Raw genomic sequence first — 14,959 nt, 5'->3', positions numbered from 1 at the left:
TATGCACTTCGACAAAGAGGTTGTTCCATGGTTTCAAATGTTGCATAGGATTGCAGCGATTAATAGTTGGTCAGATTTGACTAGAGCAATGGAGTCTCAATTTGGCCCATCTCCTTATGATTGTCCTATGGCTGACCTGTTCAAATTGACGCAAACAGGTTCTATTTCAGAGTATTATCTACAATTTATGGCTCTTGCCAATAGATCTATTGGATTAACAGATGAAGCTTTGTTGAACTGTTTTGTTGGGGGATTGAAAACTGAAATTAAGCATGACGTGGTAGCTATGGTGCCTCCTACATTGCTCCGAGCAGTGGCTTTGGCTAGATTATATGAGGACCGACATTACCCTGCATCGAGATCTGTTAATACAAATTATACTCATCGGTATTCTACTGTCACTGCAAATACAGTTACACCCAATGTTGTTATTTCCAAGATATCCAGTAAACCTTCCTTACCGGGTCTGTTACCAACCCCTGTTGCACCACCATTGAAGCACACAAATGTGAAACGCATTAGTCTCGCAGAAATGCAGCTTCGCAGAGAGAAAGGGTTGTGTTATTTTTGTGATGAAAAATTTTCATTCACTCACAAATGCCCAAATAGACAATTATTATTCTTACAATTAGAAGAAGAAAGTGAGGATTCTACTAAGTCCCAAGTACAGTTGCAGATTGTTTCAGATTCTGAACAAAATATAGATCATCATTTATCCTTGAATGCTCTCAAAGGAGGTATTGGAATTGGTACGACACGTTTTTTAGCATACATAGATAAATTGGCTGTGACAGTTTTAATTGATGGTGGCAGCTCAGACAATTTTCTGCAGCCTAGAGTGGCTAAATTTCTGAAGTTTCCCATTGAACCAGCCCCCATGTTTAAAGTTATGGTGGGTCATGGTAACTACATGGAGGCGGAGGGAGTGGTTAAGCAATTGAGAGTTCAAGCCCAAGGAAATCTATTTCAGCTACCTGTGTTTCTCTTACCCATATCAGGCGCAAACCTTATTTTGGGAGCAAGCTGGTTGAACACAATTGGTCCACACATTGCAGATTATGATGCATTGCAATTGAAGTTTTTAATGGCTGGAAAATTTCACACATTATAGGGGGATTCTAGCTTGGTTCCTCAACAAGCTCAACTTCATCATATTAGAAGAATGATGACAACAAATTCAATTGCTGAGGTTTATAGCATGCAAGTAATGGATGAAACTCCTTTACCTAAGTCCATGTTAGACTTACCTACACAGATGGAGCTTGAACTAGCTTTGTTGTTGCACACCTATAGCGTTGTCTTTGATACACCCACCAGTTTACCTCCTCAAAGATCTCATGATCACACAATTCCCTTGTTGGAAGGATCTCAACCTGTTAAAGTCAAGCCTTATAGGTATCCGCACAGTCAAAAGGAGGAAATCGAAAAATTAGTGAATGACATGCTTGCTGAAGGAATAATCCAACCTAGCAAAAGTCCTTTTTCTTCTCCAATTATTTTGGTAAAGAAAAAGGATGGGTCTTGGAGAGTTTGCACTGATTACAGGGCCCTTAATGCCATCACCATTAAGGATTCTTTTCCTATTCCGACAGTAGATGAGCTAATTGATGAATTATTTGGAGCTAAATTTTTCTCTAAGTTGGACCTCAGAGCCGGTTATCATCAGATATTGTTGAATCCAGATGACAGACATAAAACAGCTTTTCGTACACATCACGGTCACTATGAGTGGTTGGTTATGCCATTTGGCTTAACCAATGCCCCTACAACCTTTCAGTGCTTAATGAATGATATTTTTCCTGGGTTGTTGCGAAAATTTGTATTAGTCTTCTTTGACGACATACTGGTTTATAGTGTAACATGGAAGGATCATTTACAGCACCTGGAAGTGGTTTTGAATATCTTGAAACAACATCAGTTATTCGCACGATTCTCTAAGTGTTGCTTTGGTCTCCAACAAATTGATTACTTGGGACACATATTGTTGGGCTCGGGCATAGCTATGGATGAAATGAAGTTGGAGGCTATTCAAAGGTGGCCTATTCCAACCAATTTAAAACAAATGAGAGGGTTTTTGGGACTTACAGGGTATTACAGACGTTTTATTAAGTCTTATGCCACAATTGTAGCTCCATTAACTGACTTGTTAAAGAAGGATTCTTTTGTATGGAGCCCATCTGCTACTCATGCTTTTGAAACCCTGAAACAGGCTATGACTTCTACACCAGTTTTGACAATGCCTAATTTTAAAGAACCATTTGTGTTGGAAACTGATGCCTCTAGCAGTGGAATAGGTGTTGTGTTGAGTCAGAACATGCATCCTATTGCCTATTTTTCCAAGAAGTTATTATGTAGAATGCAGAAGCAATTTGCTTATGCTCGAGAATTTTATGTCATTACGGAAGCGATGGCTAAGTTCAGACACTATCTTCTTGGCCATAAGTTCATCATTAAAACGGATCAAAAAAGTTTAAAAGAATTATTGGAGCAGAGGTTACAAACCTCAGAGCAACAACAATGGCTTCCTAAGTTCTTAGGATATGATTTCACTATTCAATACAAGCCCGGGAAAGAAAACATTCCAGCAGATGCGTTATCCAGGACTTTTTTTTATGGCTGTTTTGGGACCCATTCATGCTTGGCTGAACCAAGTGATTGATATGACTCAAGCAGATTCTGAAATGAGGAAAATTTATCAAAGTTGTGTGCAAGGGAAACCACTTTTCGCAGACTACATTGCTCATAATGGGTTATTGATTTTCAAAGGTAAAATTGTTTTGCCTAAAGATGCAGCTCTGCTAAAGCAAATCATACAAGAATTTCATGCTTCCAAAATTGGAGGACATGTTGGAATTAATAAAACAGTAGCTCGAATTGCAGCCAATTCTTTTGGAAGGGCATGCGAAGCGATATTACCAAATTTGTGAGAGAATGTTCCATCTGTCAACAAGCTAAAGTAGATCATGTCCTCCCTGCGGGGTTGCTTCAACCACTGCCAATTCCACAACAAATTTGGGAAGATATAGCCATGGATTTCATTGTCCAATTACCGGCATCACAAGGGTTTTCCACAATATTGGTGGTGGTGGATAGACTCTCAAAATTTGGATATTTCATCCCTATGAAAGCTGATTTTAACAGCAAACTAGTTGCAGAAGTTTTCATTAACAACATTGTCAAAATACATGGGTTTCCCAAGACCATAGTATCAGATCGAGACAGAGTTTTTATAAGTTCCTTCTGGCAGCAATTATTCAAGGCTCAAGTCACAACCTTAGCTATGAGCTCATCTTACCACCCACAGTTAGATGGCCAGACTGAGAACCTCAATAAAACGCTGGAAATGTACTTACGCTGCTTTGTTTTTTAGCAACCCAAGTTGTGGGTTTCAATGCTTCCCTGGGCTCAGTTTTGGTATAACTCTTCTCATCATCAAAGTTTAGGAATGACACCATTCCAAGCTATTTTTGGCAGGCTTCTACCATCCATAAGTCCATACATAGAAGATGGTCGAAATCCTAGTCAGTTACGAGACTCTTTGAAGCAAAGAGATCAATTATTATCCCAACTTAAAGCAAATTTATTGAAACCTCAACACTATATGAAAATGCAGGCGGATAGAAAGAGGAGGGATTTGCAGTTTAAAGAAGGAGATTTGGTTTTGGTGAAACTTCAACCTTATAGGCAACATTCTGTTACCTTAAGGAAGCATCAAAAATTAGGAATGCGATATTTTGGACCTTTTCCAGTGTTGGCGAAGATTGGCACGGTTGCATATAAGTTGCAACTACCAGAATCAGCAAGGATTCACCCGGTTTTTCATGTGGCACTACTTAAACCATTTCAAGGAGTGATTTCGCAGCCTTATGTTCCCTTACCTCTTACATCAACAGAGATGGGTCCACTCCTCAATCTTGTTAAAGTGTGGGACGTCAGAATTATAAAAAGACTTAACAAGGAAGTTTCACAAGTATTGATTCAATGGGAACACACTGATGCCATGGATGCTATGTGAGAAGATTTTCAAGACATTGTTGATTCTTATCCTCTGTTCAACCTTAAGGACAAGGTTTGTCTCGATGAGAAGGGCAATGTAACAGGTGTCAAGAAAGAAGGGAAATTAGTGCCAAATGTTGTTAGAAAGAGTGGACACGTGGCTGCTGATCCAGGTGAGAGGAAAATCAGGAAAGGCACTAGGCTAAGGAAAGAGAATATACAGCTAAAGGATTACGTGTGAAGGCAGTCCAGGTGTTGCTCCCCTCTGCTTTGTCTCTCTGCTATTCTTTTCCTTTCCTGAAACCCTGATCATTCTTCTTTTACCTATTCTAATACGGGCTGGAATATCTTTTGGTACAGGTGAATTGTAGAGCATTAGTTAAAGAAGGCAAATGGTTGATAGAATAGATTGAGTGCTGATATTCTATTTCACTGTTTTATTGAACTGCTGCACATTGTGCTTTTCTTTTCAATAATATAATAAGCCTACGTTTCATTTGCACGAACCGAACACACTCATTGCACACTTCATTTGGAATTTCTACCCGAGACAATTCCAAAACCATATTTTCATGGCCAAGTTGATACAAATCACTAAAATTTAGATGTTCATATCGAAGATGTCACAACCATTCTCTTTTGTTCTCTGATGTGACAAAACATTGATACTTAAATGTACTCATTCATGACGGTGATCTAAGATTCTAAATCAATGAAAATAAGTTAAATAGTGTATTTGTACACTCTCAATTACACATAAATCTATCATTAAACAGTTGCCAACGGATTCAAATATATAAAATTAAAAAAAATAGAATAACTTTTTTTATATATATTTAATAATAATTTTAACAAAATCAAAGTTGCACTTACACACCTAGATATACACTGATATACACGTATGTCCGTCACTGCTCATTTCAACCCGTAAAAGCTTGAATAACCGGTAAAAGCTTGAATAACCAGCTTCTTGTTTTCATCTAAAAGACTGAGATAATTATCCCCCATTGTCATAGCAAACCCTTTCTATAGTAACTGACTTAAGTTTAAGAGGTTTGTTTTCAACCAAGGTACATAAAGTACCTCTTCAATCATGATTTCTCTGCCATCATGATCTCTTAGCACCACTCTTCCAATGCCCTCTGCTGTCAAACTACTATCATCACTTAAATTTCGGATGCTCAAACAGGAAGTACTTCGAAAATGACTATCGTCTAAAATTCTATACATCTATTTAAGTTTTGGTGTAAGAACTTGTGGATTTTTTAACTCATTGTTTTGTTTTAGTTGGATGATAAATGAAAGTGTCAATGTTTTTGGATACACATTATGAAGGTAAATCAATTAAAGAGAAAAAGTCTATTTATCATAGGAAATTTTTACTGATGGAGATCACTCGTTTCAAATTAAAGGCACTACATGTGTATGCCCATTGTTCTTTTGTTAATATTTTTATATAACAGTTTTTCATAACCACCTACTTCCATCGTGCTATTTACTAATGAATCACTCCGTGGCATCAAGATTTTATAGATGACCAAAATATGGTGACTAAGTTCATTAGTACTTCACAGTTGATTTTATTGCATCCAATATCTGCATTCAATGAATGACAAGCTTGTATTAGTAAACATAGATCTTAAACATGATGCATAGACGAAAGGAAGAGATAAATTTGAGGTAAACAAACATGTTACCTTATTTTTTGTTGGCATGTAGAAAGGTTCAAAAACCAAAGGAAATGGAGTGTCCAGACCACAAATTCTTGCTACAGGGGCCTCTAACTGTGCCACGAAAAAAACACAAAACATGTGTTCGAAATTCCACATTAACTAAAAATAAAGTTAAATTACAGTATATAAGTGAGAGCAAACCTATTTTACAAATTGGTTATATATATATATATATATATATATATATATATATATATATATATATATATGCATACATACATATTGATACGTAGGAAAGCTAAACTTCTCTAAAAGACTAGGTAACAGTGATACTTTTCTCCCCTTTCCATGGGTAAGAAAAGTACATTTATATAACCTAAAAACATGACATTAACTACATTATGACCCTACAAGTGTCATCATCTCATTTTAAAAAATTAAAACTATAAACTAAATATTGTAGGACCATCATATAAAATCTTTGAACCACTTTCTTTTTCTTCTCAATCTTTTATTCCTCTAGGTGGGATTTTCATGAATTTTGAGATTTCTACATGAAAATGTGTTGAGGAGGCTAATGAAAATAAAAATTACCCTTTATTGAGAGTAGCATTTGAAAGGAAAATCTGCAGATATATATGAGTATTCCTATGGACTTGGAGCTACACTTGTATGCACATGGTACTAAATCATTCTAATTAATGAGTCCAACTTTGAGTGGTATACATAAAAATACATAAGCATACCCTTGAGAAGCAACGCTCAACAATGGAAGCTGAGATTTCAGCACCAAAACCTCCAGTTATAGGAGCCTCATGACTAACCTACAAATTACATCAGTGCATCATGTGAGTTGATACCAAACCAGGTTACAGTATTATTCTGTAAACTGTATACTCACTAGCAATCTTCCTGTTTTATTAACTGAGGCTTCTACTGTTTCCTTGTCCCAAGGAATTAGTGTCTTCAGATCAATCAATTCACAAGAAATTCCCTCCTGCAGAATCTCATAATAACATTAGAATTAAATTCCACTTAAGAGATGAAAATGTAGGCCTCCACTTAAGAACTGAATTCCTAATATACAGGTAATATATTATAGCAGAAATGAGAAATTGAAATGTCAAACTTTCTTTTACATAACAGAACTAAATCTTGTTCTTGTGTAAACACAATTTATGAGCTAGTGAATAGGATGCTCTTGATACCTTTTAGATTCCCTATGTATATGTATAGTTCTAGTTTGATGCTATTCAGGTGAACCTTTTGGGAAGTTTTCCGTGGAGTGAACAAAAATATGGTGTGATGCAGGATACATGTTTCAAGAGCTATCAGTTGCAGTGCAACAGCCACTTACCTTTTCCGCATCAATACAAGCTTGTTCCATTATAGATAATTGAGCTCCCCATCCCACAAGGGTTACATCACTTCCTTGCCGAATCACCTGAATACACATTTCAATTTCACAGAATCACGTCTCAATAGTGTTGAACAAAAATTTTCTTTTATTCAGTATGACAAATGGTGTGTACCTCAGCCTCAGATAAAGGAAGCATGTAATCATCCTCCGGTACTTCTTCTACGGCCAAACGATAAAGCCACTGAAACCATGAATCACCATATTAGAAACGTAAAAAGTGCATACTGTGCTCATAATTTAAGGCTATTTTGGTAGAAAACAACCTTCGGTTCAAAAAATACTATAGGATTTGGATCTCTAATGCAAGATAGCAACAACCCTTTTGCTTGTCGTGGACTTCTGGGGATGACCACCTACAAAGAAACTCAGTTAAGGCATTTGGGGAAAAAGTACTTATCTAAGAAAGGCAAAATATTCAAAGAAATTTTGTTTTCCCACAAGAAATGAGTGGCATTCTATAGCTCTTATGCAATCACAAGACTGGCACAAACTTGAATCCAAATCAATGAAAATATAGGGAACAGGGAGAAAGAGCAAAACTATTGAGAGACCATGACTTGTGGTTCTATTGGGCCTGAATGGATAAAGTATACAACTCTACTTCAACCTACTGAAATTCTAGAAAGTGTTTTAAACATATGCAACATTCCATCTTAAGATCAAGCATACAGATTATACGCACCCGATTTTTTACGTATGAGCACAATATTATGTGAGCATATATTCGAGATTCCATCAAGTAGACATGAGATATGATTAAATTATAATATGAAAATGGACGCAAAACTTATCTAACAAACTGGTTTTTATGAAATTTTGTTATGCCTAAAATCCACAATGTCTCGTAAAATATAACCAAGAGAAATTTGTTGAGTCTATCATGTCATCTACTATTGAACCTTCCATAAATATTTATTCCCATGTTTTAGACATCCAACTTTTGGTGTGAGGTGATGTGCTAGAGATATGACTAAATTATAATATATTTAATGAATACAAACCTCAACTTATAATGCATTTTTATGAGGTTGAATTAGATCTAAACCTCACTTTCTAAGAGTATCCCTTAGGGACTTTGAGAGTATGTTATCTAAATGCATCTTGGTCAAAGGCACCTTTTCTATAATAAAATAGCAGTCCACTTAAATATTTTTCGGTCCATTTTACCATATTATACATTAAAAACTTTAATCTTCCTTTTATATGTTATCGTTATTGAATAACTTAGTCTTCAACTTCATTGAAATGATTTTTCCGTCATTATTATTCCACTCACCTTGATAATCTTCTTAACTGGACAAGTGAGCAATTTATGATTGCCATGGATTTCAACACTTTTCTTGCCTTGCACACTACCTTAAGTTTAGAATTTGAATATTTATATAGTCTATTGAAAAATCACACACTATAGTGTAGGTGTCTTTTTATTTGAACAACATGGACAAGAAATAGAAGTGAAGGAAATTAAGGTTCTGACAAACACACTGAAGTCCATATGAAAGTTGCATACTTTGATACCAGGAACATGACAGAAGAAAGCCTCAGGGGACTGAGAGTGGTAATGCCCACCATGGCCCACAGCTCCATAAGGGGTTCTAATTGTTAAACCTATAAATGAGTAAAAAAAATGAATGCAGGAACTGAAGATAGAGATGAGCCAAACTTCAAATTGAAGCAGTATAAGAAATTTACCACCGCAATTAAATTGGTTCCCACTCCGGTATCTGAATTTGGCAGCTTCATTGACAATCTGGAAACTAAAATTGGTCAATTACTGATCATAAGAGGCTTTTTGACTAAACCAAGCCATGGAAGGTAGCTTGCCTGATCAAAAGCAGGGAAAATGTAATCTGCAAACTGGATTTCTGCTATGGCTCGGTTTCCCTGTCAGGTAAAATATATAAATAGCTTGAATGTATCAGATTGTAGTAAGGTTTGATAACAAAGATATGAATGAATTATTTTAATCTCAGAGACTCACCATAGCTGCAAGACCAATACCAAAGCCAACAATTCCCTGGGAGTAGCATTGCAGTAGAAACATTTATGTCAATTCTTAGGATATAAAAACTACAAAAATAATTAGAAAGATACTTAGTGTAAAAAGAAGAAATACAGTAAAATGCACAATCAAATTCTTTGAACACAATTTCAGAGTAAAATTCCATCATACCAAGTTCTAGAAAATGCTCTTTTTTAAGCTTCTTTCCCCTTTCTGTGATAGAAAATCATCTTGGAGGTTCGAATTTACTTCTGATTTGTGTGATATTACAACCATATTTTCATCATGCTTATTGAATATACAGACATTCACATGGGAGATAGGTAGAAAGAAAGAAAAAGGAAGCACATAGGCAATGTGAAATTATAAAACTAAATACCTGCTCACAGAGAGGAGTATTGAAAACCCTCTTTTTACCAAATTGGTCTGCTAATCCTGTTGTGCAACGGAAGACACCACCAAAGCTTACATCCTCTCCAAACACATAAGAACTGTGATCATGTGCAACAGAAGATAAGGAAGTACACCAAATATTCATGCTATACATAAACAACTCATAATAGTGCAACTGATAGAACCTTAAAGTACGACATCTAACACAGAAACTCAGTTTGTCTACTAAGTTAATATTAGAAGAAACAGTATCAAACAACTTCTCAAACACGCTAAGGCTCTACCAAGATATGCAGCATCTGAATATTACTTCAACATAGTTTGTTTAATAGAGTGCTGAAATACGAAGCATCCAAGAGCAACCTTTGCTAACAAAGTTTGGCTTACATAACAATTCACTGTTCCATTAAATCTCAAAATATTGCTCTACACAAGGGATCTGAGACTTGGGGGTCACCAGCAACTATTTGAAGACTTCCCTATTAGGCCCTTTATAGAAAATACAAAATCATTTCCTTAACAGAAGCCCCAAATCTAAAATAAAGATAAAGTTTTAACAAAAAGTAAAAATGAAAATGAAAAAACTCTGGGAATTGAATGTTTCTTGGAATGATGTTAGATGCTACAGTGTTACAGTCCAATGCTTTCTTTCCCCCTCTGTCCTCCACTCCTATGGTTTTTGTTTTTTTTTTCTATTTTCTGGTATCAAAGTTGGAAAACACCTTTCAGAATAATAACAGGGAAACAATGCAAATGATACACACCGAAATTCCTAAAGCTAAAGGACATGCTTCAAACCATTTCATCATCACCTGGAATAATTTATGAGTTACATTAACTTGAAATTATACAAATTCCAGCAGACTACGTACAAATCGAAGCATAAGACAACAACTCAACACAGTTTGAAAAAATAACTAAACAAAACTAATTCCAAGCTGTTTGTTTCTACACATGAAGGAAAAGGAAAAACAAATAAATAAAACAAACAAATTAGGTGAAAGTCAATACTGTACGAGATCCCTATATCACTGAATTTAAACTATACAATTGAAATGAATGATAAGGATTAAAACTAATTATACCAATATTTGAGCATACATCTTGGAATGTAAGATCAAGATTACTCTTATCACCTCTCACACTCTCACTAGATATATCTTCATGAAATAAATAAACAAAGATACCAACCGGGGATCAGAGTCCAAGGCAATGTGCAGAGCCTGATTAATTGCAGAACAGAGGTTCAATGATTTCACACCTTGCTCAGAAGCACCCTTTTGAACGCTGGTGGAGGTGGAAAATCCTCTCTTGTAAACCAAAGAGACCAATCTTCCAAACTTGGTTGGCATGTCTATGATGTGAAAAACTTGCTGATACAATAGTTTCCCAAAACGGATTTCAACTTGAATTTGATCAAACTCTTCTCTCCCTTCTCTTCAAGTTCAAAATTTTCGGGCTTTCGAGTTGAGAGTTTGTTGGGTATGTGTACAAGTATCTTTCGTATCTTGCTCTGTGCAGGGAACACGAGAAAGGATAAAATTATAAAATATTAAATTAAAAATTAGGGGAAGAAACATTGATTGGGGTTAAAATCTGAACCGTGAATAAAAAATTGTACTATTTCGTTGTAAAATATAAATTGTAAAATTTGCCAAAACCAATGAGTTCTGAATCGTCCATAAAACGCTAACTTTTTGTTAAGTTATTTCTTCACTGAAGGTGCAACAGGTGTCATTAACCACAACAACGTTGTTTTGGTCTGAAAATCAAAGCTAATAATAATAATAATAATAATATAAAGTAGATAAGATCTGGTGTGTGTTCGAGTCACTGACCCTATCCAGCGGCTGCAGCTTTATTTTTCTCCGATTACGATCACGTGTAAAATGAGCTTATTCCTTTTCTTAACAAAAATAGGGTAATTTTTATGGCCCTGAACATCCAATTTGATCTTTTGAAAAACTTGGACACCTACTAATAAGTTTATTAATAAACTTGTCGTGTGAAGGAATTTTTTTTTAATAATGTATCTTATTGTATTTATGATTCTCCTTTTGTAAGAAGTATACATCAACGGCTAAATCTCAAAAAGACGCTTCTTTTTTTCGCCCTTATCTGATTCTCAGGCATGAGACACGATCAATACATATTTAATTTAGGCTTAACCCGATGAATACATATTTAATTTAGGCTTAACCCTATCTTTTTTTCACAATTATTTAATATGGTGCGTAGTTCTTTATTTTCTTAGAATAGTTTTCATATTTGTTAAAAAAGGTTATTATGAACTACTCTTTTATTAACATTGTTTGATGAAGGTTTAATTATGAATTTAGTTTCTATTGTCGTAACAAAATATCCATTTGACTTAATTTTTTATCTTAAAATATTTTCGTTAGTGGTACAGTAACAATGTTAAAGGGGTGTTACGTATCAGCTTTTGGACTTTTTGAATTTTTATTTTTTATTTTTTATTTATTTGTTTGAATTTGTTTTTAAAAAATAAAAAATTTTGTCATGTGTCACACTGATATCGTACCACGTGGCAGCGATAGAGTAATGTGACGGTGACAATGTCATCTGTCAGTATTATGGCGGGTGTCATTTTTTCATCTTCAATTTGATCCCTGTATTTAAATTTTTGTCCCAATTTAGTCTCAATTTTTGTAAAAATTGTGCAATTTCGTCTCTCTCCAAATTGAAACAAAAATAATTTTTATATGAATGTTATACAAATATTTTTATTAAATTTGATATTTTTATTCAAATTGATATTTTTATTATATATTTTTAACATAACTAAGTTTATTTAAATTTGTGTTTCATATTCAACTTTACTTAAAATTGTTTTCAAATTTTAAATTTAGTTTTTTTCGATTATTACATAATCTAGTTAAAATTATTTTTAAAATTTTTATAATTGTTATTTTTACACCAACTTAAACAATTGGATAGAAATTATTGAACTTTACACATTTTAAAAATATAAAATTATTTGAAATATAAATTCAAATAAAAAAACAATATTAAAGTATTGTAAAATATCAATATAATTTATGATTTTTTTCTATTAGCATTATTTTCTATTAACGACTTTAAAATAATTTTAAATAAAGTTCAATGTAAAATATAAATTTAAATAAACTTAATTTTGTTAAAAATATTTACTTGAAATATCAATTTTAGATAGAAATATTTGTGTATATTTATATAGAAATTAAATTTGGTTTCAATTTGGAAAGAGACAAAATTGCTCCATTTTTACAAAAGATGAAACTAAATTGAGACAAAAATTAAAATACAGGAACCAAATCAAAAATGAAGAAATGACATTGGCATAATAGTGACATGTGGCACTATCACAAAAAGTGAAATTATGGTACTTGTGGGCTATCATAATACATGAGCTTATAGGTTGTATAACCTTATGACAAAGGAATTATGCATTAGTAGGGATGTAGTGGTGAATGAGGCAAAAATTTGGGACTGCAAGTTTGATTGTAGCAGTCTCAAACATAAACAGGTTCAAGTAATATTGGGTGATGTACAAAATGATGAAGGTGAAGAATCTGCTTCAACACATGAGTTTTTCTAACAACCTAGGCAACAGCAAAGGCAGTCCAGATGGATAAATCTCCCACGTACATTGTTGGATTTTGAACTATTCCCAGATAGAGTAGTGACATATGAGGGTGATATGGTGCACTTTACTCTATTAGCAGAAGTCGAGCCTATTGATTATGCAAAGGCATTGAATCAGGAGTTATGGAAGGCAACTATGGTTAAAGAATTAGAAGCCACTGAGAGAAATAAGACATGGTCTCTAACTGAATTACCTCAAAACAAGAAGCCAATTGATGTAAAGTGGGTATTAAAGTTAAAGCTAAATCCTAATAGGTCTATATCTAAATGGAAGGCTAGATTAGTTGCAAGGGGTTTTATGTAAAAGCAAGGTTTATCTACTCATAAATTTTTTCTACAGTTGCTAGGAATTAAACCATAAGATTGGTGAGAGCATTGACAAATGGAACAGGGTGGTCTATGTGCCAACTAGATGTGAAGTCTACATTTGTTAAATGGCCTATTAGAAGAAGATGTGTATGTCACACAACCACCTTGATTTGAGATTTAGGGTAACACAAGCAAGGTTTATAAATTGGGGAAAGCCTTATAGGGCTTGAAGCAAGCACCTAAGGCTTGGAACAAAACAATTGGTTCTTTCATGAAGAAGCATTACTTCCACAAATGTGCAGTTGAACATGGTGTGTATATAAGACATAAAAATAACACTGATATGATTTTATTATGCATTTATGTAGATGTTCCGCTAATAACCGGGAATAGTATCCCTGACATAGAAGATTTCAAGGCCATTTTGATGGTTGAATTTGATATGACAGATTTGGGAAAGTTGAACTATTTTCTAAGAAGGAAAATCATTAAAGACAATAGAAGGATGATTTTGCATCAGCATAGATATGGTACTGAAATCTTGAAGAAATTTAATATGGAGAAAAGTAACTTTGCATCTACTCCAACAAAGATGAAATTCAAAATTGACAAATGTAGTGATGAAGAAGAGAGTGTGGACAACACCTTGTACAAACAAACGGTAGACTCCTTGAGATGTCTTTGCAACAGCAGGCTTATATCTCGTTTGTTGTTGGATTTATTAGAAGATATATGACCAGTCCAAGGAAGGCTCATTTCCTTGCTACAATATGGGTGTTAACATACATTAAAGGGCATTAAGTCATGGAATTTTGTTCCCCAAATATAATCAGGTGGGAGAAGAATTACTAGCCTACTCAAATTCTAATTGATGTGTAGATATCCTAGTTTGAAGAAGCGTCAACGAGTACATTTTCAAGTTTTTGGGAGCAACAATTTCCTACCACTCAAAGAAGCTAGATTCCATTTTCTATGTGAACAAGTGAATAATGGAAAACTACAACTACTTCATTGTTCTATTGAAGTTCAAGTGGCAGATATACTTACCAAAGCCTTGAAAAAGGGATAGGTTTAGAAAGCTGAAAGTTGAGCTATGATTAATGGACTCATGTACTTGGATTAAGGGGAAATGTTAGAAATAATTCAAGTAATTTGTTTTGTTTGTTTATTTGTTTGTTATATACTTTAATCTATAAATAGAATATATCTTATGTAAGTATGTTAAACCATTATGTGAATAAAGAGAATAGAACTTTCTACAATTTGTGTGTGTGTTTCTTCTACCTATCCACTTTCTTCCAAAAAAAAGAAAATAAGGTATGTTTTTTATTAAATGCTTGAGAGATTTGAAAGCCAAAACTTTTATGGTGGGTGACAAAATTTCTGCAGTGGGAAGCAAACTCCCTACAATGAGTTCATCTATTTCTTTATGTATCTTAAGTAAAGTTAAAAAAATTGTTAACTATATAATATATAATATAAAGTATATCTATATGAGATAGAAGTGTCATTAATATTTAC

The 14,959-nt window shown here is 34.1% G+C and overlaps 1 protein-coding gene across 3 annotated transcripts; it reads right to left on the bottom strand.

Moving 5' to 3' along the window:
* Positions 1-5,340: 5,340 nt before the first annotated feature.
* LOC114165058 (2-oxoisovalerate dehydrogenase subunit beta 1, mitochondrial) lies at positions 5,341-11,195 on the bottom strand. 3 transcript variants are annotated; one of them, XM_028049707.2, is made up of 14 exons: positions 11,179-11,195; positions 10,676-10,997; positions 9,471-9,582; positions 9,071-9,106; positions 8,914-8,973; positions 8,782-8,839; positions 8,600-8,697; positions 7,353-7,442; positions 7,202-7,270; positions 7,027-7,113; positions 6,571-6,666; positions 6,416-6,493; positions 5,694-5,780; positions 5,341-5,592 (listed from the first exon to the last, which is right to left on the bottom strand). In XM_028049707.2, exons 2-14 carry the CDS (start codon positions 10,834-10,836, stop codon positions 5,557-5,559), a joined length of 1,068 nt encoding a protein of 355 aa, XP_027905508.1. In that variant the 5' UTR covers positions 10,837-10,997; positions 11,179-11,195; the 3' UTR covers positions 5,341-5,556. The 3 variants fall into 3 exon arrangements, with proteins under 3 accessions (XP_027905508.1, XP_027905507.1, XP_027905509.1); XM_028049706.2 differs by lacking the exon at positions 11,179-11,195 and adding an exon at positions 11,087-11,103; XM_028049708.2 differs by lacking the exon at positions 11,179-11,195 and having other exon boundaries at positions 10,676-11,034.
* Positions 11,196-14,959: the final 3,764 nt, after the last annotated feature.

Source organism: Vigna unguiculata, chromosome 10, assembly GCF_037176805.1.
Source record: "Vigna unguiculata cultivar grain cowpea cultivar isolate G323 ecotype 2 chromosome 10, ASM3717680v1, whole genome shotgun sequence".
Classification (NCBI taxonomy): Eukaryota; Viridiplantae; Streptophyta; class Magnoliopsida; order Fabales; family Fabaceae; genus Vigna; species Vigna unguiculata.
Note: the sequence above shows the minus strand (reverse complement) of the source record. Positions and strands in the feature narration are given on the sequence as shown.

Coding starts and splice junctions, on each gene's coding strand:
- LOC114165058 (XM_028049707.2), bottom strand. CDS start 10,836: ATGCCAACCAAGTTTGGAAGATTGGTCTCTTTGGTTTACAAGAGAGGA. Junction 8,698..8,781: donor GAACCAATTTAATTGCGGTG/GTAAATTTCTTA, acceptor ACTCATTTATAG/GTTTAACAATTAGAACCCCT. Junction 7,271..7,352: donor TAGTATTTTTTGAACCGAAG/GTTGTTTTCTAC, acceptor TCATGGTTTCAG/TGGCTTTATCGTTTGGCCGT.